This window comes from Candoia aspera, chromosome 2 (genome assembly GCF_035149785.1).
Source record: "Candoia aspera isolate rCanAsp1 chromosome 2, rCanAsp1.hap2, whole genome shotgun sequence".
Taxonomy (NCBI): Eukaryota; Metazoa; Chordata; class Lepidosauria; order Squamata; family Boidae; genus Candoia; species Candoia aspera.
The window spans coordinates 222,589,913-222,615,241 of NC_086154.1; the positions used below are offsets into that span (position 1 = coordinate 222,589,913).

Here is a 25,329-nt window from a genome sequence, read left to right on the forward strand (position 1 = left end):
TGGGTGCAGGGCAGGCAGAGCGTGCACCCTCCCTCCTTCCCTCCATGGCTGAGAGGGAGCGTGTGCAGCTGTGGTGACAGCCCTTCAAGCCCACATCCGCCGTGCTGCATTGCCTCGCCCCACGCACCCGTCCTCGGAGAGGCGGTGTTTGCTCACTGGTTTTCGGGTCATGCAGGGGGCTGCATCTGGACAGTGGGAGCTGCAGTCCTGTGCATGGAGAGGCAGGGGCTCAAGTGTTTTTTGGGGACACTGCTGTGTTTGGCGGGGTAGAGGGCAGGAGAAGGTCGGGGTCTGGGAGTGGATTAAAAGGCATGGTCCTGGCATTCATTCATTCATTCATTCATTCATTTTCCCACCTATATTTTATGTATTTACCAAGACAATTCCTCTTCACTCAATGTGGCCCAAGGAAGCCAAAGGTTGGACATCCTTGGGGCATAGTATTAGTTAGGCCTATTTTTAATAGTAACTCTCAAGCAACCAGAAACCACATTTCTCTGGCATCTACCGATCTCCATGGGTGCCAGTTAACTGAGAGTCTACTGTATTTTTGTTGACAAAGCAGCTGATTCCCTTACTTGAAAAGAACTGCATTTAGGTCTGAGATGGAAAATTTAAAGCAAAGCCCCAAAGAGTAAGCATAGTTGCTTCCAATGATGATTTAACATTGGAGGGCAGCCCTGTAGTACTGGACCAAATTTCATTTTTCCACACACTACACCAACTCTTGCCACATCAAATGGCCAGTTCCCTACCCCTGGCATCCACCAGACATCTTAGTAACGCAATTCTCAGACTCACCTTGCCAAGAGAGGCTTTGGAATTCTGGCCACATTTTGAGGGCAGTGGAAAAGCCACCCTGTAAAAATCACTTCCTACTTGTTTGTCTGGGTTTCTGAGAGAACTCATGATCCTGCACATTCAGCCTATGATTGTTCTGGCTCTCCCCACCCATCCCCCATTTTTTCCTACGGCTCAAGGGCCCTTCATAGGGCACTAATTCCCCATGTCCAATCTAAAAGGGATACCACGTGGAGAGACCATCTGATCTCTTTTGAATTCTGTTCTTATTACGACATAGCAAATATACGAACACCCAAAATAAGGCCTATGTAACACATCTACATACCTTGGTGCTATTATGTTCCAGGACACATGCCAAGCACAGTTTGCCTTCTGCTTCCCATGAAGGCAGCTATTCCTCCCAATATATCACTAAAGGCCACATGATGCATATTACAATTGAATAAACTTTCCCAAGATTTTATAACAAGGGATTGCTAATTAAGGAATGTGATATTACAAAGAGGTGGCAATATATTGCAATGTTTCCAGTTGAACACCCTTTCCATGGCCTCATCTATTGTCTTCAGGACTGGCAAAGGTACAGGGAGGAGGAAGGTTATAAAGTAAGCAACTGGGAAAGAATTGTGATGGGCTTAAAAAAAAAGAAGACAAAAAATAGATTCAATTTTTTCCCTGCAATGGCAAGAACAAAAAACACCCTTCATAGAAGTATATATGTACATTTTTTTCTTTTCCAAACATTTCAACTGGCTTGCTAAACCAACAGAAGCTGTCATTTTTATGTTCTGTTGGAGCCTGTTTCAACAAAGAATCCAGTAATCCCCATGTTAAAAGTCGTAATATTAGTACATTCACTTTTACCTTTTCCATGTAAGCAACAATAGTAACATCAACCACTACATTTAATAGTAGAAACTAATTTTTAATAATTTGAATCCAACGATGTCCCAAACAATTCCTCCACCACATAATTAGGCCTGCAAGGAAATACGCTTCCATGCCAGTGAGAGCAGCTATAGAGCTTCCACACTTCAAGGATTCCAGACATGTTAAAACTTCTCAGTAGGTAAAGCTAAACCCAGAAGGGGAGGAGAGGATGGGAAGAGTTGAAATCAAATCTCAAAGATGGCAGTCTGAGAACCTCTGCCATAGAAATAGTATGTGCCAAATGACATCCATTTACAAAGTACAATCACAGCTACACATACTGTACATGTGTGAAAGGTAATATGCCGACCTTTCTTTCAAGAAGCGCATTCTTCTGCCTGCAACAGAACAGTTCCAGATTTAAAGAGTTTAATAAAAACAAACAAACTTGAAAAAGCAAAAGAGAAGAATGGAGTAGACTGGGAAAGGTGAATGATTAAAACGTAAATATGGCTGACATCAAAGATAATGCTTCAGCAAGTACTCATTATTATACTAACTATTCCCAAAGTGGACTTTGACTACCCGTCGCATTTAAAACTATTTGCCTTTGGTGTCTGGAATTATGAGAACTGATACCAAGATATCTGGAGGGCCTTAGATTATGCAAACCTAGAATATTAGATGAGCAGGAAGATATCAGCCTTTCACCCTTCTCAACTAGCCTTTGCTTCTTTTCTATCTGGATTTGTTCCATGATCATGCTTGGGAAAACATGAGAAACTAAACTTAGAACTAATAATTACCCAAGGTTAAGAGAAAATACCACACTCTCTCCCAAAAGCAGTTGTAAAATTAACGTGATCTTGTACCAACTGCTGAAGCCTGCAAGATAAAAGGCTGGAGGTCCCAAATCTTCTCTCCCAGAAACTCTCTAGGTCTTCTCACCCTGGTCCTGCCTCCTGCTTTGGACAACCAGCTTGGTTCCTGCTATCACCAACTATCTTTCAGAAGGGGCCTCACATGGTGACCACTATAACAATATGTGACAGACATAGGGCCCTCACATGTTACCCTGCCTTTCTGTGGATCACGTAAAAATGCAAAAACTGAGGTAATTTAGATGGCATCATCTCCTGACCATACAGTATTGAGCTACAGTGATTAGAGGAGTCAGCTCTTCCTTCCCTTCTTGCAAGATAAATCAATGTCACAGGAGATAAACACAGTCAAACTCTGTTTTCATAGTAATACAGCAATCTGCAAGTTAATTTTTAAAAATAATCCAAAAGAAGATACAATACTTCAGAGGCACCACATAGTGCTGCTCGTCTGCTATAAATGAAGATTCCTCTGTGCAAAATATTGGACAGATCACAGGTAGGAAGTTTAAAGTTTTTCAGATCCCAATTCTTAAGGGAAAAAAAGTAATATAACCTGAGATATGCATAAAAGCTGAAATCAAACATCACATTTTCTAGCTTGCGTAGATAAAGAAAATGGGAGCGCAACTCAAGAAAGAGGAATAAAAAGCCAGCTGGAATTCCTGGCTATATGCATTTATCTATTTGTACAGAAAGAGAAGATTTTCTGGAGTAAATGGTCCTCTGCTTTGACTTCCTGGGATTCTCAAACTTTTTGGAGATCTTCAACATGAGGTTGCTGATTCTTCACCCAGCCTCTTTCCACAGACTTCTACTCTGCCTTTATAAAAATAAAATCGTTTTTATCTCAAGTAGAGAGAGAAAATAGGGTAATCTGACTGTACATGACAAGAAGTCATTCTTCACCTGTGGAGATGTAAAGTATGCCAATTGACAAGCTTATTATTTGGTCCTTTGCTGTGAAAAGACAGAATCTACTGCTCTTGGATTGCAGTTTTATACTTATTTATCTGGGAATCCAATCAGTTAATTCAATGAGACTTAATGTCAGAGTAAACACATACAGGTTCGTAAAGTTCATTTCAAATTGCTAACTGGCAATCAACCTAACTCAAGACAGAGTTACATATGCACATATATTGCACATTACTGCAAAAGTGTTACATAAGAATAGCAAATGCATTTCTTCATGGACACTAATATTATCAGAACTCAGGTGATTTTCCCCCAGAGAACGATCCCATCCAGCTGCATATTGGATTGCTGTGTCAATTATTCCTCCCTCAAAGGTTTCTTGAAATGAAACCTTTCAGTACATACACCCCCCCCACCCTCTGAGCATGATCATGAAAATGCTTTTTGAAAGCCTCTGAACCTCCAAACACCATCTGCATTGCTTACTTGTTTCTCTGACCTAATCCATAAACTGCAATAACTTACTCTGGCACATTTGCTCTATACCACACCATTTATTATTAATAGATGATACTGCTGTGCATTTAAAACATCAATGCTTTTGTTAAACATTTCACCTCCCCTCCTGCCAACTCTCTTCCTAAACTACTTTGCTTCTATTCATTCATTTTTAATATTTTTCTTCCAATTGATTCTGCAGCTCACCAGTAAGGTACACCTGCTAAATTCTAGGCCTCCAGGGATAATCTGCAATATATATGTTTACCTTCTACACTTAACACAAAGGCTGAAGTCCAAACTCACTAGGTGGCATCAAGGAATGTACCTGCATCTCACCCCCTTACTAATAAATGTAGACTACAATTCTTCACTGAGAACTTCTAAAATGCCTCAAATGATTTCACTCTATATGCAAAATAGGTATTACCATAGCACTAACATCCTGTTTTATGTAATGTAAACATGTTCTTTTGATATATATAAATTCAGGGCAACATCTGATGGATTCCTTACCATGCACATGTCCTAATTATGTGAAATGCCTATAATATATTCACATGAGAACAGCTCTTGTAGATACTGCACTAAAAGCTTATGGCATGTATTGTATGAGCAACAAGACCAGGAGTATGGCACAGCTTCCCTTTCTCTAAATGTTTAGTCTGTGCTTGAAGATAACTAAGTTGTTGTTTGCAAGTGTACAGCAACTTATGCAGTTAAATTTAACAAAAATGGCTCACAAAACGCAGAAGTCCAACCTAACAGTTCCCCCTGCTTTCCTTACCTACGATAACTAGAGTGCTTCAACAGCTCGGCCTGCACAGGTCAACTCTGAGGTCACTGCAGACTAGCCAGTTGCAAGCAGGGTAAGGGTTAGGTATCAATACAACAACAAATGTGAACATGTGATACTGCAATTAGGGGAAGCAAATACATCCTGCTGAACTGCCAAGTTATCCAGTCTAGGGATAACCTAATCAAGTATTCTAAGCTTTCAGGAAAACCACTAATACTGTTATTTATACAGTCTATTATGGCCAGCTCCCACTTCAAAAAAGGTAGTGTTCTGTTAAAAAGATTCTGCGTTGAGGTTATGCATCCTTCAGTATCAGTCCTGTAATATGTACAGCCATAGAGAGATAACCTTGAAAGGATCAACTAACATCCAATTTGCACAAGTTTTCCTTATTTGGTCCTCTTCAACAAGATTCTCAACTGAGCAAGTAAATGACCACCTGCAAACCTACACTGGCCCATCTTTATTTCTTTATTAAATTCAGCCATGGTGGTTCAGAATAACAAAAGCATAACTTAGCATGCTGTCACTGGATATGACGGTTCTAATTCCTGAGAGCAACTGAGAATCAATGTGTGAGTATTTGGAAATACTCCAAATGAGGATAAGCATATTATTCAGAAGTATAAACTGACAAAGAAGTGAATTTAACAGATATTAATCATATTGTTATGTAAATATATAAAATATTCCAAGAGCTGGGGCAGAAACCTGAAATATTTGCCCCACCCCCACAAGAAGCTTAAAAGCATTTCATATTTTACCCAAATTCAAAATGTGATTAAGAAATTATTTTTATTGGAATCTTAATAAACTCAATAGCATGAGCTTCCCTTATATTCTTAATTATTTGTTAATTAAATATTTTTCTTTTATTTTTAGAAAAAAGTTAAAGAAAAAATATGAAACACACTAATTTTAACATGTTGAAGAAGTTCTCTATGTTTTGTTATACAGTACATTATAAACAATTATGTTTCTAGGGATAGTCTCTTTAGGGAAATTAGTTTGAAGAATTTAATCTAAGATTCTATCTCTACATTGCGTTATACACTAATTTTAGAAACAATGCATTCTCTAAAGAAAACTACTATGGTATAATGTGGTTTTTCCTCTTTCAAATAAAAGCTTTGATTCTGCCAATTTAAAATAATCAGATAAATAGTATGGACTAGACACAGTTAAGATTTCTGCTTCAAGTTTCATGAGTAAAAGATCCTTATCTATTTAAGGTGCACTCAGCTACAGAAGGGGATTTGGAAAGGAAAACTGCATTTGCTTCCATGGCCTCATTGTAATGCGCAACTAGATAATGGGGCATTCAGGAAGTTTCTTGACCTCCAAATTGTGTTTCATTTTCTGCTTATACTTGAATACCCTCAAAGTCCTTAAACTACTGATGCACAATCTGTGTTCAGTGCTTAAATCTGGAAATAGACTAATTTCATTTTAGATCTGCTGTATAGATAAAATTCCAAACTGCATTAGGCTATCACTAAAGAATGGAATGACAAAAGGAAGAAAAAGTGCACAAATTATGCAATTCATTTTAATGCATACAACTTTTCCCAATTGTGTTCAATCACACAGTGTATATTTTATTGTTCCAAGTTTTCTTCTGTAATTGACTTGACATGCCAATAGAATGCAATTCAGGAACAGGTCTGTCTAGCTGGCGTATCTGCATATATTCTCAACACACAGCAAGGAAGACTGCTGAACAGGAAGTTTCAGATCATGAATGGTACACCTGTCATTATTTTTACTTCCTGCACACCTTCTGCCACAGGAGGTTTGTAAAAGATACTAGCGTTCTAAGTGTTTTTAAAGGGCAAATGTCACTGAAGGAAATGACAGTTAACTCTATTCAATTATACCTGAGATGAAAGACTCAAAGCCCATGAGAAAAAATGGGAAAATATGAAGAGGAACAACTTTCTACCAACAGCAGTTACAAAGCCAGCAATTCAAAAGACACACTATACAATATTCTTATTGGTTGTAAATTCAAGAAAGTGAAGCCAACATAAAAGAAACAAAGTAAATAAAGACAATTATGAAATGTTGGTTTCATCAATTAGGAAAATTCTACCACCACTTCCCCTTTATTGTTTGCTATATGTTCTGGGGAATTCCGGGAGATTCAGAGTCAAAGTAATAAGGAACCCTGAGTTCTCTATCTGGTACAATGAGTGTCCTAAAGTTCATCTGCAGTGATCATCACCAACACTCTGAGCTTTCCGGAGATGGGAAGCCACACTTGGAAGGCCTTAAACGTCTCAATCTGGCATTGCTTCAGACAGACTGGACAGAAAGCAACTGCCACTGTCCACAGTCTTCCTGGAGCTGCATACCCAGGCTTGTACCTTTCTTATGTTTTAGTCAGAGTTGCCATTTCAAAGATACATTATTTTGTCTGTCCAGCCATTTGTTGTGCCCCTACCTGCTGGGGCGGGGAGGGAACCCTACTGAACACAGTTCTAAAAGTTGTGGGTATTAAATCTGCACATAAAAAAGTGGCATATGAGTATCTCTCTTATAGCCTTGTTTAGGCATGTCAGTCGAATTACTATGTTGGATTAATACATATTCAGAAGCACGTGAACAGGTATAACACATCACATACCACATGAGAAACATTCTTTGCAGATAAACAACTAAACAGACAAGCAATCTATGATGTCCTTGTATTCCCTATTTTCTCAATACATTTTAAAAGATACTTCTGACTAATCTGTAAATGTATGAAAGTAGTACATCTCCCTTTGCATCAATACCTTATTTCTAGTGGCTCACATTCTTTAGCCAAGGACCATTTCCTATAGAGCAGCTTTCTTTAACGAAGCATTATCCAGTTCTAGACCAGTTCTTCACTTATCAAGGAGAAAAGCACAAGAGTTTTGCCCACACATGATCACAGCTGGGTTGGCTATGGAATTCTGGGACTTGCAATCTGAATAATCACAACTGCAGCAACTATAAATGTGATAAATAAATAATGCATGTGCAAAATGCCAGGCTGAGGAACCACTACTTGCACTAAGCCAGCTTAAAGTGAACCAAGCCAGCAGTTTTATGTCCAGGTTTACAGCTGCCCAAAATCCATGAGAAGCACAGTCTACCTGAGTTCAGGTCAAAGGAAACAAAATCCCCAAAGTATGAATCAGTAATGCTAAGAATGGCAGGGGTTAAGTTAAGCTTTGGACTCTACATTAAAAAAAGATCATCTTAAGTTATGCCAGAAAACATAATGTAAACTTTCTGTGGCTCTTTTGCCAATTTGTATATAACTAAGACATTTAAGCTTTGTTAGTCCTAGCCAGTGTTTACATATTCCTATTCTATTAACTGCAAAAAAGGAAACAGCATTAGAAAAGGTTATTAACTGCAGCCAATAAAAAGAGAGGAGAAAAAATTATTTAAAGAGAGACACTTTCTTCTTTTTCATATGTATTATATCCCTAGATGACAATTTATTTATGTATTTGATTTGTATCTTGTCATTTGTTGGGAAGCTAAAGGCAATGTGTGCATGTGTTTATGTATCGTATCGTATCGTATCGTATCATATCATATCGTATTGTATTGTATAGTACATCACATCACATCACATCACATCACATCACATCACATCACATCATATATTTTCCCCACCAATGTGGTATCCCCACCCAGTAAGGGCTGAGACAGTGACTGGCCCAAACTCACACATCAGTTCTGTGGCTGAGGACAGACCTCAGTCTCCCCAGTGCCAATCCAACACTTTAACCACAACACCACAATGGCTCTGTGTGAATTACTGCTCCTACCCAATTTCTCTAAAGAATACATAAAATGTGCACAGACATTCAATCAGGAAAAAATGAACACATTAGCACCCCTCTCCAAAATGTTAAAGCAGACTCTAGAAAATCCATGTGGCCGTTCCAATGGCTGCCCATTTTTCCATACGTGTGTGTGTTATTTCACATACTTCCGCTGGACATGCCACTGAAGTAGCTGTGAATGTGCACATATGCAAACAACCAGGGAGAGGCTCCAAAAAGCCATGCCTGCTTTAGCATTTCAAGGAAGAGCGCAGTGCTTGTGACAACACATTGTTTGAAATGCTCTTCTGAAGCGGCAAGAGTGGGTGTCAAATGACAAAGGCAACATTACACTGCAAGCTCCACCCTTTTCTATGTGCATCATGACAAAAGTTCTGTGGCCCTTTACCCAGCTGTGTTATACATCAAGATAAAAAGGAGCCATCCAGATGATTTCAACAAAGCTTTCTCTGGCTAAGCAGGTGTAGGATTGCAGCAATAAATGCATTTTCCTTCAACAATTTGCTGTTAGTTTTAGAAGCAACACTGCTAAGGTCCTGCTGCAGAAACTCAAAAGTAAAGTGAATAGGGAATTATAAGTATCCCCCTCTGCATTCAGCTAATTCTATCCTCCATAGTGCTAGAATTCATATATTGATAATGAACTGGTTATAGTGCTGAATCATGGTTTGCCAATGAACCTTGACTGGATTCACACATAACACAAAGCCTTAAATTATGGTTTACAAAGTGCAATAGTTTATAGTTACAGTTGGTAGTTTTTCACAAGACTCAAGCCAAAACTAAACAAACCACATTATGGCTTAGCATGATGTGTGAAATAGGTCACTGTTGGGCAAATTCCTTACTATCAGCTGTTGGTATTAACTTAAGTTAAACAATTGTATGTTTAACTATGGATTGCCGGGTAATACACATCTGAGTTCACAAGTAGTGTTAAATTAAAACCAGAATTATCCAATGTAAGCACTGGCACATTCAAGTATTCATTCAATGACAATCGTGAGGCTGGGCTCTTTCTACTATTTTAATGAAGCGAAATGACCAGTACAAGAAGAAAGCTGCGAATGCCCAATTCCCGTTCAAACTTACATTTAAAACTACATTCACTAAATTACCCTCTGCCCCTCGTCCCACTAGAGTATGTCACCCCACTTCCCAATCCAGGTGGCTTCTCTGATGTATCTCCCTTCCATGGCCTTGGGGTACTAATGCCATAAATCTCTAGCCATAACAATGCAGTTCACACTCCAACCCGGCACCCCCTCCCATCTGGCGACACAAAGTCTGTTACCACTGATATGAGACTGATGGAAGATGCTCTGATAAGGGGTTCTGTGAACCTTTCGATTGGACGGTCCGACATCCATTATGGCTTAAGAATGATGCATAAACCTGGATTTCCAGTGGGGACATGGCAGACTGAACAGCTGTGCCCGCAGGCTCAGAAGGCAGAACGAAGCAGTTTTTTTCAGGCTCAGGAAGGTTTTTCCTGAAGCCCAGGAGTGTTTTTCTGGAAAAAGGAAAACACCTGGAATCACCCCATCTGTCCTCCGGACAGCTGCTTGCAGCCAGATGATCGCAAACAGTGTTCGCGCTTGACTGGTAAGACCAGCCGGGAGGCTGGGGCAGTACAATTTTCAAGCCACTTTGTAGCCTTAAAGGAACCCTAAGACCAGCCATCCCATTTCTAAATCACCCAATTTATATTTCTTTTGGGTACACGTACCCTAAGAGAGGCTTTCTACAGCAAGGAGCAGGAGGTTCTCTTGGTGCTTATCGTCATTTTGGGGATCAATTTTTATAAAAAATTCTTTTTAAGTTTTGGATTTTGTTTTCCATCCAAATTTTAAGGAGGACTGAGAGTAAATGAGTGTCTCCCTGTTATTTTTGTACTAAATTTGAAGATATTAGCATTTTCCTACACATTGAATCAGCTGTTTTGAATTTTCAGTTTTCTGCTTCTACTTTCCCTGGGGAATTGTCTGCATATCTCACTTTTGCTTATGTAAACACATTCCAGAATTCTTTCATATCTTTGACTTTCTCTGGTTAAGCTCCTGGGGGGGGTGCCATAATCTACTGCTTGAGATATGGAGGATTTTAAACAGACTTTCTCTGACTTCCACCGAGATTTTAAACAGATTCTTTCTTCCCTACCAAATTTTTATGAAAGGCATTCAGGACCTTGTGGAAAATATGAGGTCTAAAATGTATCATCTGGTTGGGGATGTCATGGATGAAATTGAGGAATTTAACAGCGACAGAAATGTCTCTTCGACTTCTGTTGAAATGCTGGATGAAGACTGGATACTCGAAGATATTAAAGGGAGAGATCAAGTTGCAAGCCATAAGTGAAATTGATCTTCTGATGGAACACCATGGAAAAGAAGGGGTTATTATGTATTGGGCTGTTTGCTTTTTTTAAGAAAAAAGCTCTGTGTGCATTGTGGGATGTGTAAATGCTCTGATTTTGAAGTGGCATAAAGGTTTAAGAATATTTACCTGGATTGCTTTTAGGATTTGGCTGATTTCATTTATCTTTAACGATTTGGATTAAGATTACTAAGGTATAATAAAATAAATAAATATCTGGTTTTGGGTTTAATATGATTAAGATTATTAAAATTGTTGTATTATCAAGTACAATGGCAGACAATTTATATGTTTTTTTAGTTTGATCTTTATTATAGTAGACAGGAATGTATAGAATAATGGTGGGAAGGAAATAATTAAATGTTATCTTTGGGGGGAAGTTGATTAGGAGGTGTGTGCGTGTGTGTGTGTGTGTATATATATATATCTTTTAATATAAGGGGAGTGAGCAACTGTAATTAGTGATTTTTATAATGTGCCAATGGAATGATTTATAGAAATAATGTGATTTTCGTTTAATATAGAGTAAGGGATTGATTATGGAAAATTGATGTATATCCTTACTGTTAAAAGTTGGAAGTCATCTCTTCTTTAATTTTGAAAAATTTTCTCGTGTTTCTACACTTTAGTTTTTTTTCTTTGTATTTTTTTTTCTGTAGCTTTTATCTTTGCTTAAAACTTAATAAAATTCTTATTAAAAAAAGAATGATGCATAAACCTGAACTTGCGACATATAATCTTTCATTACAAACACAAGTCAAATATATGTACATGTTCTTTTCACTTAATGAATGTGTATTTGTAGAGAAATTGTAATACCAAGTCATCAAGGGGATGGGTTTCATTTGGCTTAATAGGATGTCCAAATCCCAAGAAAGAAATAGGACTATAATGGTTGCTGTATCGAAATAAGCAAGTAAAAAACAAACCATTATGGTTTAGCGTTTTCTGTAAAACTGTCTACCCAAAATTTGGCTTTCTGTCTTGTGCCCGCTATTATTCAATTAGTTTTAAGGCTTCTAGGTGTGGTGAATGCTTGCACAAAAGCAAATGAAGACCCAGGGAGGGAGGACTTCTGTATCTCATGTATTTAAAAATGCGACTTTAAACACCAAAATCAAGGATTTCAAATAATGTATTAATGCTTTGAACCGCATATCATGGGTTAGCAGCTAAGACAGCAGAAATATTGCTTGAATTCCACATCAAGTTGTTCTGATAAAAGCTTAATTACATGCCACTGGAAGTAAAGCCTCAAGATGCCCAAAGTTTCCAAATGACGCACCAATGCCAAGATACCTATTTTAGACATTCAGTAGTGGAATACCCCACCCCGGCCAACTTTACACACAAACATCCATGAGTTGCTTCTTATTTTAGTTTCTTGGAAAGGTTAAAGGCAGTTTTCAATCATCTCTTAGTACAGAGAATGGGGGTGGGGGTGGAGTGTTTAGGTTGTTGCTATTATTAAAAGGAAGAACATAGCATTCTCCCCAGGTTTATGGGCCAGGCAAAGAAGAAATGCAATTTTAAAGTCACATTGTGATTGTAAGAGAACTCACCATAACCAGGTTATCCACTTGTCAGCAGGTCAATTTCTTAAGCCTTTTCATTCAGTCACCCAAACTACCAGCTGCCTGGCTTTACACACCATCCTAAATTATAGTATGATTTGTTTGATTTTGGTGTATGTCCCATTCCACTCGCTATTGTGCCAACACTGACTTAGCAATTAGTGCCTAGAGCAGGAATGGGCAACTTGCAACCCCAGAACTGCAGAAGGTTCCTTTTTGTACTTCCTGTTCTCCAATACTGGGGTAACGAAGAGCAGGGTTTTCTGTAATTCTGAGACAGGAAATTTATAAATGCTGCTGTGTAAGCCATAAAATAAATTTAGGCATTTATTCTGAAGACAATCCCTCTCCATCTTTCAAAAAAAAAAAATCCATGTCCTACCCACATACATAACACACCACCACACTTTCCCTCTTATCACACCCTTCTCTAAAAGGTGAGGAGCAGATCTTCACCACCAAAATGTTGTCCACAGAAATTCTGAAAGCCAGCACAAAAATCAAGCATTCAAATCCAAGCACTCTTATTTTCTTCACCAAAACTCTATGCTCCCAGTTCACTTCACCTTGAGAACAGACTTTTTAGGATCAAGTGTTTGAAAGCAGCTGGAAGCTGCAATTAAAAGCTGGCCAGCCATGCTCTCTTTACTTGCTGAGAATCAAGCTCATTTTCCCACTGACTGTGGACTGTAGCCTACAACGGTTATTACTTATGTATAATGAAAAAAAATGTTAATCTTGACAATATTCCTGTGCTTCTGAAGCCAAGCAATAAAGCATGACGTCTGAGACCAAGCATACCTTATTTGTTGCAGTAGCACTGGATCCTGGGACCACAGGAACATTTGTCACCTGCACTGATAAGTAGTTGCTGTCTATGAGCGGCCAAGCCCCTTCCACTTTGCATGTCTGAAAATGATCCTTAAAGGTCCGTAGATGGGGATCTCCAAACAAGCCACAGAAAAAGTAAGTAGGGGGAATCTGCTCTCCTCCACGATGATCTCTGGTTCCCTGACGGCCACTGTAATTGCAAGGATCATGAGTAACTTCAGGGTTAGTAGAGGATGTTGGACCATCCTTAGAACAGTTTCTCTGGCTCATGAGATCACCAATCCCCAACACAGCAGAATGATAGACCAGGTTGCCACGGCAGACTTTGGAATTGCGATAGGTACAAGCAGAATAGGCCCGGAGGGCTTTGCAGAACTCCACATCAAAGCCATCAATGGCAGAGTTTAGGTGAGACGTTAGTGATACAAAGTCTGTAGTGCACTTCTGGATTCGACATGGTGTCTGCAGCTGGCAATCACCTAAACAGAAAATTGAACAGGGAAATGTTAGCATTTGGTATAATTAAGTTCTTCGGGAAGAGACCTGAAACTTCTTTAAGATAATAAAGAGTCACTGGGAGTTGAGCAGCATATTAATTTAATAAACCACCACCCACGCAGGACACTAAGTACGTATAGATGTATTGCAGCAATAATCATTTGTATTCCACAATAGCACATTCAAAAAGGATAGCCTTACCCTACTTATGGTTAATCAAAATAAATCCTACTAATTACTGAAGTTATTCCTAATTAAGGATATGTAGGACATCCTTAATCTATGATCAATAAACCTTCTCACTGATGGCTAGTCAGAAAATCTACAGTGATTAACAGTTTGATCTTGAATAGGTCTGACTGGAACCAGTTTCTTACCACATGTGTTTCTTAGTAAACAAGTTTAAGTGTATATTGGAAAGTATTTTGTTTTTCAAAAGCCTACAATACAGTATCTAACTGTCCCCATTTTTTTTTAATGCAGGGACTAAATGCAGATGCAGAATAAATCATTTTTTGCTTTCAGTATGAAATTGAAGTTCAAAGCATCATAGGCAGGGTTTGTCTGTCCATCCCTAAATCTGACATAAAAAGTCAAACTGCTGTGGACCTTTACATTCAACAACAGAGAAAATTTGAGGAATCTGCATTTTTCTTCAACTTCAAAGTCAGAACTAGCAAGAAAGCATGGAACTTTTGCTTGCAAAACATAGTGGCTGCAGGGGAGGAGAGAAGCGTATCTGGAACAAAAGAGATGGGGGGACATGAAAGCAAGCCCAGAAGAGGTATAAAGAGCTACACAGAGTTTTATCACTACACAATCTAGTCTGATCTTTTAGAAGTTTCCTCTTTACTTAATTTCTTTGTAGTTCTTTTAGCCATGCCGACTTTATTCTTTGAAAACACTGAGATTTTTGGGATTCTGCGCTGCTTCACTACATCCCATCACACATGAACAGCACAATTTCTATACAATGAACGCTGATTGCAGAATTACACTTTTGGAAGGTTGAAAAAAAGGTAGATTCTAAATTCAGTTCTGATTTCTTTCCTCTGATCAGAGTATGTGATCTGTTTGCAGAGAGATAGGGTTTCATCCCCATCTTCCACAGTCCCATAATCATACTAAGCTACACTTAGCATTTGTTAACGAAGTGCAACTATAGCTGGTAGCTTGGGGAAGAAGACAGAGCCATGGGAGGCAAGCAGAGTATTTCCAATTCAATTCAATTTTAAAAATTAATTAAAAATACCAGATGCTACCAGCTTCTAGTTGTCTGATTTACAGAAATACTCAAACAGTAAAAAAGACTATTTAAAAAAAAAACTCCAACCTCTCTGTACATAATTCATCAAAACACACACACACACAGCTGAAGCCCTCTATTTGTCCAGTGCCCTAGCACAACAGACTGTTGAAAGACGTATCTCCAGTTTCCCCAACTTCAAAAATATTTTATTATAATTCAAATAATTTCCAATCAGGATGAATGTTTATCAAATCCACTCAAGAGTAGTATCTTAAATTGTTTTTGTTTTTTAAAAAAACTCCTAGAACAATACTAAGAACAGTAAGGATGCATTTTGATCCCCCAAATTAAACACTCTTTCTACAGATGTCAGGGGGAGATTCATGTTGAGAGAACCAGTGGGAGGGAATTCAGAACATGCCCAGGAAAAAAGCAGGCCTAAAAACTTGCTCAACTCTGGCTGGCTGGTGTTCCTGTCTTAAGAGAACTGCAGTGCCAATTTTAAACCAACAGGCTTCAGGGACATTAAAACTTTTCTATCACACACTCATGACATTTCAGTAAGTGTATTTAATATCTTATTTTGATAATATTTACAGTATAATATGTATACTGTGTAATATAAGTTGAAAAATAAGATTCACTTTGACCGATATTTTCTTGGTCTAAGCTCCTGCCTTGTCCAATTACAATGTGAATTACCATCCATATTATTTGCATTATCCACATTTGGTGTCTACTATATAGACAGCAAAGTCTAATTCATTTTTAATAAGCTTATTATGGAACTGCAGTGGAGTGAGAACCAAAATCTTGAAGGGGATGGGAAGAGAAAAAGGACAGAGGTTACAAAACATGTTGTTGGCCAAGTTTATTTTCTTATATTTTAAAGTAAAGCTCTCTGGTAAGAATCACTGTGAAACTATGCAGCAATGATGCTACACCCCACTATTAAATAGTCGTTTTTTTTTTACATGTTTCCAGCCGATCATAAAAATGCAGTTTCAAATACCCAGAACAGATCATCTCTTTATATGATCTAGCATTCCCTTCATGATAAGCTTCCAAAGAGTCTAAAACAGCATTCCATACATGCAAAGTATTGTTCAAAATAGTATTAATGCTGCCTAGAGAAAAGCTATATTAAGCTTCTGCCTTTACACTGGTCTATGACCATAATAAAGATTTGATTGATATGCCTATTTACTAAGAAATATTTAGTAATAAAGCAAAAACACTGTTTTGGAGTTTATAGCTACCTGGGCTAGATAAATGAGCAAAGGAATACTGTATAATGATGTTCATTTAATAGGCCTGATGTCTGATGACATCACGTGTGATCCACGCAGCAGCTTGCAAAGAGTACTACACCAATTTGGGGTTGGGTCGCTTTACGTGTATTTACTAATTGAAAAATTCATTATGTTTACATTAAGTTTATTTCCAAACTGCAATCAAAATATCAAAGACCAGTTTGGACGTACTCATGAGAGAAGACATGTGTGTTGAACAAAAATGGTTCAAGTCAAAAATGGCAATATTATTTTCAATTCAGCTTTTTCCTCTAATTCCCTTGACCTTGATTCACCTACTACGTTTATTTTCCCCACTTTTAATTGCGGTTTCCCTAGTCACGTGGCTGTTTTCAAACTCAGAAATGCCTGTGGGGGTAGATTTCTTAATAAGGTTATTATGTAACTTTGGGGAGAGTTGTTGCTTGGGGTTGTTTAAGTACAGGCAGTCCTCACTCAACAACTGCAATTGGGACCGACAATTATGTCACTAAGTGAAACATCATGTGACTGCGCCCGACTTATGTCAGTTCCACTGCAGTCCTTAAACAAATTACCTGTGGCCATTAAGCGCAATGTCACATGACCACAACTTGTGACTTACTGCCAGCTTTCTCGTTAACTCTGCTTGTTGGAAGCCAGGTGTGACAATCACAAATGGTGATCACATGACCACAGGATGCTGTGACCGCTGTAAATGCACCTGAATTGCGATCACGTAACCAAGGGGACACTATGACCATCATAAGCCTACTTTTTCCAAGCTGTTGTAAGTTTGAACAGTTGCTAAACAGAGCAGTTACTAACCGAAGACTACCTGTAATTACAAGTGAAGTGGTCAGTACTACCAATTTCATGCCTTAGATCAGTGTTGGCTTGGGAATTCTGGAAGTTGAAGTCCACACATCTTAAAGTTGCCAAGGTTGAAAAACACTACAGTATCTTTAGATTGTGATGTGTACTCTGTTCTGTTTAAATATGGATTTAAGTCTACTATGTCCCCAACCTAAATTTAAATTATGAAAAGTTGTACTTGAACTGTCAAAAGTGTATACCATGCATAGCAGATCTTAACTCACTACTGGCAAAATGAAAATCGCTCATAGCCAATTCCTCCCAAACTAATTTCTGTTCTTCCAAAAGTCATTGCCAGTTAGACAAGCAATAGTTTTAAAGCAAATGACAAAATAAGCTGTGTGGGTATAGTAAAACACATGCCTAGCTATCTGCAAGAATAAACATCAGGCCGAACCTCTTGCAAAACACTACAACAAATCACTCCCACTTCAGAAGGATCTCTTGGAGAGAACCTCACTTAAAAGAAGAGGGGGGATCAAAGTTACTCCTCAGAATTGTTGGGTGGACAGTAAGAAGTTACACAAATATTACAATCTACTTTTAGCTGAATAGGCTATAAAAAGTCATCTGCTTTAGTATAATAATCTTGATTTTATCATAATAGCTTGAAGGAGAATATTTTACATTAACCTAATAACATGCATTCATAGAACTTAGAGAACACTGCCAACTGCAAGGTTAAAACTGGATAGAAACTTAGCACTTCATCCCTCCAAAGCAGAAAGAGAAGTTGCTCTTAAATTTCAAACAAGAATCATCACACAAAGTTATGGTCTAATAACTGCAGCGATACTACTATTAAAATGGGGCGAATGGATAATTCGGTTAAATTGTGAAAAAGTTGGAGGTTGTGGCGCAAAACTTTATTCAGATAAAATAAATAAATAAATAGAAATACATAATTCGACCACTATGCAACGGCAGGTAAATTTTTGTGTAGCTGCTACAACTGCATTTGAATGCTTTTCTCTCACCAAACTATACCACAGAATATATCAAGAAAAAATTAATTAAGTCCTATTGAGAACACATTGTAACCATGATCATCAGGTCATACTCTTCACCTTCATTTTCTATTAATATGATAAGCAGGATGTATTCGTTTTGCCCATCACTCCAAATCACAGACTGAGAAATCTAATTTCATATCCAACCTGTCACACAGGCAATGCTTTTTTTTTTTTTAATTGTATGGCATAGCAGTTCGGTGTTCATGCTGCTTTTTCTTGCGGGGAAATCCTCGTGAGGTCCAGCAGCCAGATGTGTAGACTATTTAGCCTCGACAAGTCACGTTGCCAGGGGTGCACCACGAGGCGGCTAGTCTACATTGCACCGAGTTGGGCTGAGAGAGAGTGACTGGCCCGAGGTCACCCAGCCGGCTTTCATGCCTAAAGCGGGACTAGAACTCAGACTCCTGGTTTCTAGCCCAGCACCTTAACCACTGGACCAAACTGGCTCTCTACAATGCTCATCTTCACCAACACAGTGAATGGTAATACTACAGCCATTGCCTCTAACGCTTTCTTACATGTTGGAGTAATTTGTATTCCCAATTCTGCTCATTTGACCATGATTTGATTTCTCAATTCACAAAAAAGGCTATGGCAAAAGGTATTTATGAAGTCAAACTCAAATTCACTTGTAAGACCTTACACTTTTTCAGAAGCCAAGACACCCTGACCGAATGTCGCTGTCACTACAAAGAGATATATATGCAACGTAGTAGCGTAACATGACCTCAGATATTTTACAGGTAGCCCTTGACTTACGACCACAATTGGGACTGGAACTTTCATCACTAAGCGAGGTGGTTGTTAAGTGAGTCATGCCTGATTTTTACAACCTTTTTGCCATGGCCATTAAATGAATCACTGCAGCCATTATGTGAGTCATGTGGTCATTAAGCGAATCTGGCTTTCCCTATTGACTTTGCTTGTCGGAAGCTGGCTGGGAAGGTCACTAATGACAAACACCTGACCCCTAGGACGCTGCAACTGTCCTAAATACATGCTGGTTGCCAAGCACCTGAATTCTGATCACATAATTGCAGGGACGCTGTGCCAGTCGTAAGTGTGAGGATCGGCCATAAGTCACTTTTTTCCAGTGCCGACATAACTTCGAATGGTCACAAGTCGAGGACTACCTGTAGTTCATATTATTTAGGTGAAGTTTAAAATTCTTTTTCACAAACAATCCAGATTTATATTGAGCACTGTTTCCTGTTACTCTGTAAAGTTGTCCAAACCGCCTGGGCAGCTTCTGAAAACACACACATAACTAAAATTTATCTGAATATATATGAACACCTAAACACCAAGCTTCATGTTGGTCTTGAATACTAGAAAATGGGAGGCAGGGGGAGGCTATATTCCTGCAACAAATTAAACCATAAGCCATGGTCTGCAAGCCAGAAACATCAGAAGAGCACCTTTTCAGATTAACAAATTTTCATGAAAGCTTATGTCTTTTAATAAAATGTGTTAGTCTGAAAAGATGCTACCAGACTCCTCCTGATTTTAGCTACCATAGACTAACACAGCTCTCCTCCTACAAAACTACAAAGGCTAAGCCATAATTAATCAATCCAAATTAAGTTTTAATATTTTGTCTGAATAAAGCCATCAAGTTTGAAACAACTTTTTACTGCATGTCTCGCCCTTTATCTTTCTGAAGCACAAGAACCATACCACATAACTAGTAACCTTGTGTATAAGATTTTTGAATTTTTCTCCATCTTTTCTGAAAAACCATTAATTTTATATTTAAAGGCTGCAACCAATCAATCTTTATTCACAGGGAATTAAAAGTAAAAAAGTTATGCCGCTTTGAGAGCCAGATCTGAACTAACCTACTGAAGTTAACACAAGCCTTCTTTAACCTGGTACCCTCCAGTCGTTCTGGAATTGTAATTCCCAGAATATCATTGGGAAAAGATAGGCTTCTCCTCTCACACAAAGCTACCTTGCAGGAACAAACGGACAGCTTTATCAAGACATGTCAGAAACCAGGGTGAATTAGAAAATAAGTAGGATTCCAGCCGCGGAAAGGGATCGGTATTGAAGCTCATCCCGTGGTGGCAGGGAGAACGCCTCTTCACCGAGACTGCCTCGCTTTCCCCTCCCAAGATCCTCCACCGGCAGCAGCAGATCACGAGAGCCAAGGCTCTCTTCCAGCCCCGCAGCGGCAGCGAGAAGAGAAACCTGATCCCAGCTCCGACTCAGTAAACACCAAGGCAGGGAGGGCCGAGTGCCAATCAAACTCCGACGCAACAGTCCCCTCCCTAGAGCGCAGCCAACTCCGCGCCGTTCCTCGCTGCGTTGCTTCAGGGAGGGGACGCTGATAGGACTTTTTAAAACAGACAAGGGGCATTTTTGAGCAGGCGGGAGGCCCTTGAGCGTGTCAGATTCCCCGGACTGCAGATCAAAACGAAGGCACTTTCTAGCAGACGCAACAAGCATTTAATGATCCAACCTCCCCCTCTCCTCCAAGTGGATTGTCCCAAACCTCAGCGACGCAGATTCGTGTCCCTTCCAGCAGCAGACTTTCTTCAAGTTTACTTTTAAATATTCTCCAATGAAATCACGGTTTTACTTCCAGGGGAATGAAAAGTCTTCAAGGCCCAATAAAAAACAAATCAAAGCGTTTCATACAACTCCGCTGCCGCCGGGGCGTCCCCCCGGGGCGTCCCCCCCCCCCCCAGCCACCAACTTCATGGCCCATTTATTTAAAAATCCCCAGTAAGACCACCCCGACCCTTCCTGCCCGGCTGAGAAAGGGCAGCGGCGGCAATACCTGTGTGTAGGAGCAGCCCGAGGCTGAGCAGCAGAACAAGGGCAGTCAAAGACGAGGGGCGCGGTTGAAGACGGGGGCGGCGTTGCTGCTCCTCAACCTTGGCGGCGGAGGCGGCGATGGCGCAGAAAGGGGCCGCTGTCCCCATGCCCGTCCATGCAGCTCTCCGGGACTCCAGCGGCGGGGCGACGGGGCTGCTGCATGAGCAAGGGAACGGGCCTCCGCGCTTCCTCTTCTTCCTCCTTCAGATTAACCCCACGGTAGAAAGAGGCCGCCAGGCCACATAGGAACAGAGGAACGGCCGAGAAGGGGCGGCATCGCGGAGAGGCAACGAGGAAGGAAGCAGAGACACACAAAAGCGGGTAAGCAAGAATCCGGATCTAAGGAAAAACGAGGCAATCGGAGATCGATCGAGCTCTCGTTACCTCCTCACTGGGGCTGCAAAGACTTCTCGCGAATCTGGCCCCCGTCTTTCCCACTTGAAACAATCTCAGCTCCGCACACGGTCTGCGCTACCGTTCCCACCCCCGCAGCCCGAGGCTCCTCCCGGCATGCTCTCATTGGCTCAGTGAGGCCGTCCAATAAAACAAAGGCAACCCTCAGAGGAGGCCGGAATTTGCCGCCACCTAAACCGAGTGCTGGAGAAGATTTCTTCTGCTCTACGTCTTAGTAGTTTGGAACATCAACAGAAGCAGCACAACAAAACCGAGAACAAGTGGGGGGATACACAGGAGCAGACTGAGAATCGGTTACATAGCAAAATTACATTATTTTTTTTTAATGTCGTTGAAAAGACAGGAGACCTGCCACCCTGTAGCAGATAGTGCTTCTAAATACTAAAGAAAACTAAAGACATTCGGCCAGCAAGCGCTCACTTGATATACAGTAAACTGAGGAACAGGCGGGGGGGGGGCGAGTACGTAGGGTCACGTGATGCTGTTTTCTCCCTCTCTTCGTGCAGCGGGCAAATTGCACAATCCAGGCGAGAACTCTTGCAGAGAATGGTGGTAAAGCTTACAGTCCAAATCGGAACGCTGGAACAAGCCTGCAGGCGGTCTGGTTGGTTGCACGTAGTTCGCCGAAGGGCCGTGGGATTTTGCCTGGGGGGCGAGGGCAAGCGCTTGTCTTTCAAGTACCCAGACAAGTAATTTATTGTAATTTGCCCCCCCTAATTTATTAGCAATAGATTTGTTTTTCTTTTTAATTCGGTGAATAATTCCTTAGGCATTAGTTCAAGTGCTGACCTTTAATTAAGAACGCACAGTTAGAAATAATTCCCATTATTCTGCCCGATGCAAGGTTTTTCTTCATAATTGAAATTGCAGCATTCCGAAATTCTTCACTTCAAGAACTCACTACAATGGGGTTGATCTATTTTTAGGCGGCAGATATAATTGAGCCATTAGAATCATCGGTTTAATCAGTCGCAAAGAGGAACAAAAATTTCATGTATAATGTGACTTATCATTAGCCAAATGCCTACCTTTAATTTATCATAATTCCTAGGAAATAGTAAATCTTACAGGTTGGCAACTTTAAAGTGGCTTGAACAAGTTAACTGAGAGCCAGTTTGGTGTAGCAGTTATGACACTGGGCTGAAGGCTGTGGGTTCTAGTTCCACCTTAGGCACAAAGCCCAGCTGGGGAACTGGGGAACCCTAGGCCACTCAGTCTCTCTTAACCCTAGGGAGGAGGCAATGGCAAACCACTTCTGAAATCTTGCAAGGAAAACTGCAGGGACTTATCCAGGCACTTGCCAGGAGTCAGCACCGACCCGAAGACACCAAAAACAAACAAAAGTGAATTGAAAGTGAATTTTACAAGTGGTTTACTTAGGTGTTTTAGAATGGTAGCTAGTAAGAAAGCTGTTATTCAAATAGGTTTAGCGATTTGAGAGCAGCTTGCTTTTTCATCAGTAACTAAACTGCTACTAGGCACAAGCACAATGAGTTTGTATAGAAGGAGGGAGACTAACAGCATCCAATTTCCTTATCAGTAAGTGTAAAGTGGAATCTAATCTTCATGAATGGTTTTAATGCTTGCACACACTTTCTTTTTATCAGCTCTCAGCATGTACTCTTCAAGGCAGTCAGGCAGAGGTTTAATTAATCTACCTGTTCCCTCAAGTTGTGGAATCTTTCTTGAGATAATTGCTATGCAAAAAATGAAGCTTAATTAACACAGTGATGCCTGAATTGTAAGAGAAAGTACTGAGAACGTTTAGACCAGCCTTTCTCAACCTTTTGATGCTGGAAGAACCCTTCAAATATTTTTCAGGCCTTGGGGAACCCCTGCACATTAGGGCTTAAATATAGGCCAGAGGTTACAAAATTATAAACTAAAAATAAATAATGAAACTTACTGTTTGACTGACTTTGAAATGATTTTTAAAATAAATTGTGATCTCCCAGGGAACCCCTGGTGACCTCTCATGGAACCCTAGTTGAGAAACCGTGCTTTAGACTAAAATTTGTAAGAGCAGCATCTCAGCACTTTTTTTTTTTTAAGTCTAGCACTGTTAGGAGCTAAGTATGAAACAGTCATGTACAACAGCTGCGAATTTTTTGCACCACACGAATGAGCAATTTTTTTAAAAAAAAAAATCATAGTTCAACTTAATTCTGAAGTAATTTATTCTAGCTTATTATAACTGCAACCACAATATATGAATCTACTGTTTGTAGATGGCCATAAAATAGCTTCTGCTAAGGTTGGTTTGTTCAGAAATTCACCCCACTGAATCCAATGGGACTGGTTCCATAATAAAGCTAAGATGGTAGCCTTGATGAATATATACTTGCAAACTGCATGTTCAAGATGAGCTTATGTTGCTTTGAGCTCATCAAAATTAATGTGAAAAAACCTGCAACTCTTAGAAAACTGCTTGTACTGGGCCAGCATTTGAGCCTGAATGAGCAGTCCAGTCACATATTCCAGAGAGCCAGTTCACTGTATTTGTTGTCTGCATCTGCCATACTTGTAAAAGGGTCCTGATCTTGTATCTTTTCTCCATACAAGGTAAAGAAGCTCTTGCCACTGCTTATCTCCATACAAATTTCTGCTTGTTTTAAACTTATGGATTGGTCCATTCAAAGCACAGAGGTAAGACCAGGAAGTAATGTATTTGCTCTTGCAACTGTCTTTCAGCACACAGAAGCCAGGGATCAAGAGGGGATGCATGACAAAACTTGTGTTGTGATTTTGCAGTGCAAACCATCCCTTTTGTATTTGTGTCATAATGCTGCAAGCAAGAATGTCATTGTGGCTACTGAAAGCCTCTGACTAAAGCATTACATATTAGGATTTAGAATGTCATTTATATAAAAAAAGCATTCTTGGCTTTATATAGATACACAGGGACATGAATAAAACACTGTAGAGCTAACACACTGCAGCAGCTCGAATATGCATACACAAACTTGGGTGAGTTGGAGTTACTTTTAGTGATCAAGGCGATGAACCTAAAAATCTTTCATTTTAAACAGGCACTTTACATCCACAGCTGAGTTAGTTATGTTTTTGTTTATGAAGTACTTTTATTGGAAGTCTCTTTCATATTGCTGTTTGACCACACTTCAGAATCTTGGGATTGGCTAGTATAAAACTGACAAATAAAAGTAAGGTGTGGCTAGGATTGTCTATTTCCCTATCACTTTCTGGCTGGGTTGAGATACAGGCTAAGGCAGAATGTGATTTGGTTTTGCTTTACTACGTGCATAATCTTAGTCACTGTGGTTTGTATACTGTACAGAACTGTAACTTTTAAACTAATTTCTCATACAGTGAGAACCCACCTATTTGGGGTTCATTCAAATAGCTGTGTGTGAATCCTGTCTTTCTATCATGGTCATTCTATTTGCAATAAAGAGCTTATACCTCTTCCTTGTGTCTTAGCTCATCTCATACTTATTCATTGGATATTATTTTTCTTTTATCATAAGCAAGGGGACAGGTCGTCTTATCCTTTAAAAGAATTTTCAGTAACTATTGGGGAAAAATCATTTTACAAGATGTAAATCAAGTATTCAATACATAAAACATTTTAAGGGCAGTAATACTCCAATCTCTGTATCCATTAATGGCTTCAGCAATCAAGAGATGCTATTTTTGTATGAATTCTGTGAGAATGCTTACCCTGGCTTAGATGATGGACTTCTTTCCTGTGCAGTTAATACATTAATGTAAATCTATTACACAAATCCCATTGCTGAAAGCAAATTCTACATGAAGGAAGCTGTATGAGCTGAGATTTCCTATGCTGTTATT

General features: G+C 39.6%; 1 protein-coding gene across 1 annotated transcript in view; it reads right to left on the minus strand.

Annotated features, from left to right (window-relative positions):
• The window catches only part of RGMB (repulsive guidance molecule BMP co-receptor b), a 36,595-nt gene that overhangs the window by 7,327 nt on the left and 3,939 nt on the right, over positions 1 to 25,329 (minus strand). Inside the window, exons 3-4 of the mRNA XM_063295395.1 lie at positions 21,068 to 21,306; positions 13,349 to 13,857 (exon numbers count right to left, since the gene is read on the minus strand). Coding sequence (XP_063151465.1) covers positions 13,349 to 13,857; positions 21,068 to 21,306 — 748 coding nt within the window. The remainder of the gene's footprint in view (positions 1 to 13,348; positions 13,858 to 21,067; positions 21,307 to 25,329) is intronic.